At 42.6% G+C, this 5,833-nt stretch overlaps 1 protein-coding gene across 1 annotated transcript; it reads left to right on the plus strand.

Annotated features, from left to right (window-relative positions):
- Window positions 1–2,598: 2,598 nt before the first annotated feature.
- On the plus strand, window positions 2,599–4,187 carry pdf (peptide deformylase, mitochondrial). The gene is given in 4 exon segments (XM_046318364.1): window positions 2,599–2,840; window positions 3,039–3,451; window positions 3,454–3,669; window positions 3,874–4,187. Coding segments are annotated over 3 exon segments (747 nt in total). The 5' UTR covers window positions 2,599–2,840; window positions 3,039–3,078; the 3' UTR covers window positions 4,032–4,187.
- Window positions 4,188–5,833: the final 1,646 nt, after the last annotated feature.

Consider the following 5,833-nt stretch of genomic DNA (forward strand, 5'->3'; position numbering starts at 1 on the left):
TTTTCATCTAGGTGTTTATGTTGGTCTATGGTTGCCTAGATTGGTTCTCAATTAGAGGAAGGTGTTTATCGTTGTCTCTGATTGGGAACCATATTTAGGCAGCCATCTTCTTTGGGTATTTCGTGGGTTATTGTCTATGTTATGCTGCATGTTAGCACATTGTTTATATAGCGGTCACGTTCATCTTTATCATTTTATTGTTTTTTTGTTTAATTAAGTGTTCTTCGTGTTCTTCATTCAATAAAGAATAATGTATTCTAACCACGCTGCGCTTTGGTCCCCTCCATACGAATATCGTGACAAGTCTATTCTTGCCCTGAAAAATGAAGGTTATTCCATGCAAGAAATTGCCAAGAAGCTGAAGATCTCATACAATGCAGTGTACTACTCCCTTCACAGAACAGTGCAAATTGGCTCTAACCAGAATAGAAAGAGGAGTGGGAGGCCCCGGTGCACAACTGAGCAAGAGGACAAGTACATTAGAGTGTCTAGTTTAACAAACAGACCCCTCACAAGTCCTCAACTGGCAGCTTCATAAAATAGTACCCACAAAACACCAGTCTCAACATCAACAGTGGAGAGGCAACTCTGGGATGCTGGTCTTCTAGGCAGAGTTCCTCTGTCCAGTGTCTGTGTTCTTTGTTTTTCTTTTGGAAAAGTTGTATTGTTACACAGCTCATTTATATTTGTACAAAATGTATACACAGAAAAACAGCATAAAAGCATAAAAACAGCATTTGAATATTACATTTAAATTAGTTAAAAAGTACATTTTTAAACAATAGAAACAACCATGAATAAAAGCTATTTTTCTTGTAAAACATCCAATATTTAAAAGCCATTTAAAATGTGTACAAAATATATTTTTTAAAGACATGAAAACATGTTAAAAAAAGTACATTTGTTAAAAATCTTCGGTCTTCGGTCCTTTGTACAGGAACGGGGTGAGTCCTTATCAATTTGCCTCCTCCTGCTCTTCCGAATCAATAACCGTCCTATCCTTCGGGGCCCAGAGGAGATCCCTCCCCTAGGCGCATCGCCCTAGGCGCATCACCCTCGGCACCGCAGCGCTGTCAGGCAGTGACCGCTGGGATCTTGGGTGTTGTGGTGGACCCTTCGCATGAGGGTCGAGGCCTCCTTTCATATGTACCATCCCAGGGCTTCCGTGGCTATCATGGCCACTGCCTGGGGGGTGGTCTCTACTCGTTTTGCTACCAGCAGGTTGCGGGAGGACCACAGTGCTTCCTTCAGACACGTGAGGGTGGGCCAGAGCTTGGTGAAGGCCTTTGGTGGAATAGGCCTTCGGCCCACCCCATACAGCACTGGGGCGTTAGGTCGTCCCCTGCTGGCAGACACAAGGAGATCCGGGGGTATGATTCCTTCCACAGGTCCTTGGCGGCTCTGCACTCCCAGAGCAAGTATTTCACCGACTCATCTTGGCCGCAGCCTGGTCAGGGGCATGCAGGTGTCCTCGCCATGCCCCGGGAATGCATAACGGCCCTGACTGGGAGGATCTCATGGGCGACCATCCAGGACAGGTCCCGGTGCCGATTCAGCAGAACAGGATGGGCCCCGTTGCGCCAAACCGTTGTGGGTTCGCCTGTAGCATGCCCACACACTGGACAAACTGGTTCCCGCTCCTGCACAAGAGAGAGAAGAGACCGGTGTTTAGTTAAAACCGTGACTGCCTCTTTTTTCAGTTTAAAATGTCTTAAAAACTTTTGGATTTGGATGTAGTGTGTGGGGAGCAGAAAAGAGACTGGGGCTCACAGGTCTGTGTTCTTTTGCCCATCTTAATCTTTTATTGGCCAGTCTAAAATATGTCTTTTTCTTTGCAACTCTGCAAAGCAGGAAGCCTGCCAGGTGTAGTGGTGGTAAGGATTCACTCCATGGTGCTGAAAAGAAAGCTCTGCGGTTGGGACAGTTTTATGTAGGTCCTAACAGTTTGTGGGCACTGTTTGTCACCGTTATAGTGCAATTAACGTATTGTTAATGTTGTGTTGTTTAGTGGCTTTGCTGGCATGCATCTAAAAAAAATTGGGGGAGTTTGCCCCACCAACAGTTACACGCTAAATCACCACTGGTTAAGACAAGTAACTATGAAAAGGGCAAACATCATGATAGGCTTGCAAGCTGAGCTTGAATAAGACATCTAATAAATAACCAAATCATTGATGGATGTTTACTATATAAAATAAATGCATCCCTTGTCTGCCCCTACAAACCGGTCGGCATACGCGTCATCACGTTCCGAAATGAAGGTCACTGTCGTCATGATCTGACAGACTTTCCAGTTGTTTTGAACGCAACATACTGACAGCCAATAAAACACGGCCAAATACTTCCTGGCCAGGACCGTAAAGAATTTGTCAAAATTGAGTATTCAAGGGAACCTGCTAAATATGTACAAAACACAACCGATAGAAATATGATAGGTAGGCGTACAATACAGCACAAATTATTATATGTTAATCAATATTTATCCCCTTAACTGACTTGCCTAGTTAAATAAAGGTTAAATAAAAAAATATATATATATTCACGTTTCCACAATAAAGAACCTTTATTTTGAAGACCTGACGAAATAATTGACCAGGAAGTGATTCTCATCAAGGCATTACACGCTCGTGTGTATTTTTATGAATTTATGAACTACAGTATTAGAATGGCATCGCTGTTGCTACTGCAATCAATATAATACAATTTAGGGTCACGTTTTATGTTGTGAAAACGTGTAACACTTGCATGGGATAGGATACTCGAGTTCATTGTATTTACGTGGTTTCAGTATCGTGTGCAGTGAGCTAACTAACTGCTGTAGCTATTAGCTTACTAGCTAGGTTAGCTGCTCAACATGTAAACTTGTCATGTGATAATGTGAAATTATTTTGGTCATACCCCGGTCACAACATATTGATTTGGTAAACTGGCCATTTTTTATGTGCATGTATACCAATCTTTGCCCAACACCAATTTGTTGTTGACCAAATTTAAGTTGTTGACTTTCTTCATTACAGTTTTTTCCTTGTCTCCTGCAGGACTGTAGCAGACTGACTCGTGCCAGGATTGAACCCAGCCATGAATATAACAGTGTGCTCTTCAGTGCTGTTGACTCGTGCTTACAGAATGTGTATTTCAAAAGCCCCACGGCCCCATTCCACTGGATCCATTGGCTGGGTAGTCCCTGTCCGCATGGCCCCCAACCGGTCTTATTCTACAAACATCAAGGTTCGTTCCTACCTACAGTACATGAAGCGGAAGATCAAGCCCCCACCAAGTCCTCCATACCCACATGTCTGCCAGGTGGGTGAACCGGTGCTGCGAGCCCAGGCTGCAGCGGTGGACCCTGGGGCAGTACAGGGTCCGGAGGTTCAGGAGGTGATCCACACCATGGTAAAGGTGATGCGGAAATTTGAATGTGTGGGACTGAGTGCACCTCAAGTTGGAGTGCCACTCGTATCTTAGCTCTGGAGTTCCCAGAGCGCATGTTGGAGGACAGCTTGCCTGCTGCACGTGAAGCCCGCGGTCTGACCACTGTGCCTCTGCGGATCTTTATCAACCCACAGCTGCGAGTCCTAGATGGACGCACAGTTCTGTTCCAGGAAGCCTGTGAGAGCATCTCGGGGTTCTCGGCCACTGTTCCACGCTACCTCTCTGTGGAAGTCTCAGGTGAGATAAGTAACGTGTTCCAGAGAGCAGCAAAAAAAAATCAAAGTTATGTTTTGCAACTGTTTGGAGTAATGATTACACCCCAGAATTAATGTACCCGAAACAGCCATCTAACCTAAATCTCTCGGCCCATGGCTGGTCAACATCAAATTAATTATGCATGCGTTTTTAAAATGTATTAATGTTTTATTTTTTGTGTCAAAGGCTTGAATGAGAAGGCAGAGCCTGTGACCTGGCAAGTGAGCGGCTGGCCCGCACGCATCCTACAGCATGAGATGGATCACTTGGATGGAGTCCTATACATTGACCGCATGGACAGTAAAACATTCATTAACGTGAACTGGGCAGCAAAGAACGAGTAGCTGTTTCAAACAAACCTAGTCACCCTGATTTACCCACAGCACTTAAAGACAGTTCTTGGACATAACATGGCAGCAGATAAGACCATTCTGAAACCTTTCCTTTGACTGATTAAACTGTAAATTCATAATAATAAATCATGTATTTATGAAGGCAGATTTATAGTCTGGATGAATATTCAATTCTCTTGTAAGTTGTTTTAATTTGTGTGGACATTTTTAAAGGAACTGAAATATTGACTAAACTGTGGTGTCACCAGATGGCTGACCACAGAGAAAATATTGCTGAATGTTGGAAGTAAAGAAAAAACTGAATAGCTTTTATATGCTGTAGTATCCTACATTTAAACATCAACATCTAAAGAGCACAGCACGAGAGACATCTGTTCCTATTTTAAATCCCATTTTAATTCAAATATCTGCAGAAAAAATAACAAATAATGAAAACAAACACCTTAACCTCAAACCACATTTGGCAGTATTGTCAAATCTTGACCTCCAACATTTAATCACTGGTTTCAAACTCATAACATAAGTTTAAGGCTCCAGATCCCAACATAAAATGAGACTGGATAAATTATAATGGAAAACAAAGGTCACTTTCAGGGAAATATAAGGACCTACCAAGAGCCCAAAATAGAAAAATATAGAAGTTTGGCACTTCACTTTTAATCCCTGGGTGGGCTAAAGCTAATGTATAAATTATTACAAATTAAGGGTATTTTGAATTGAAGGCAACACGTACAGTGGGGCAAAAAAGTATTTAGTCAGCCACCAATTGTGCAAGTTCTCCTACTTAAAAAGATGAGGCCTGTAATTTTCATCATAGGTACACATCAACTATGACAGACAAAATGAGAAAAAAAATCCAGAATATCACATTGTAGGATTTTTAATGAATTTATTTGCAAATTATGGTGGAAAATAAGGATTTGGTCACCTACAAACAAGATTTCTGGCTCTCACAGACCTGTAACAAGGCTTTAAGAGGCTCCTCTGTCCTCAGGAAAGGGTGATTAATGGCACCTGTTTGAACTTGTTATCAGTATAAAAGACACCTTTCCACAACCTCAAACAGTCACACTCCAAACTCCACTATGGCCAAGACCAAAGAGCTGTCAAAGGACACCAGAAACAAAATTGTAGACCTGCACCAGGCTGGGAAGACTGAATCTGCAATAGGTAAGCAGCTTGGTTTGAAGAAATCAACTGTGGGAGCAATTATTAGGAAATGGAAGACATACAAGACCACTGATAATCTCCCTCGATCTGGGGCTCCACGCAAGATCTCACCCTGTGGGGTCAAAAATCTCAGAACCACACGGGGGGACCTAGTGAATGACCTGCAGAGAGCTGGTACCAAAGTAACAAAGCCAGGGCATTGAAGATGAAAAGTGTCTGGGTCTTTTCAGCATGACGATGATCCCAAACACACCACCCGGGCAATGAAGGAGTGGCTTCATAAGAAGCATTAAGGTCCTGGAGTGGCCTAGCCAGTCTCCAGATCTCAACCCCATAGAACATCTTTGGAGGGAGTTGAAAGTCTGTGTTGCCCAGCAACAGCCCCAAAACATCACTGCTCTAGAGCATGGAGGAATGGGCCAAAATACCAGCAACAGTGTGTTAAAACCTTGTGAAGACTTACAGAAAACGTTTGACCTCTGTCATTGGCAACAAAGGGTATATAACAAAGTATTGAGATAAACTTTTGTTATTGACCAAATACTTATTTTCCACCATAATTTGCAAATAAATTCATAAAAAATCCTACAATGTGATTTTCTGGATTTTTTTTCTTCTCATTT

Source organism: Oncorhynchus gorbuscha, linkage group LG01, assembly GCF_021184085.1.
Source record: "Oncorhynchus gorbuscha isolate QuinsamMale2020 ecotype Even-year linkage group LG01, OgorEven_v1.0, whole genome shotgun sequence".
NCBI classification, from domain to species: Eukaryota; Metazoa; Chordata; class Actinopteri; order Salmoniformes; family Salmonidae; genus Oncorhynchus; species Oncorhynchus gorbuscha.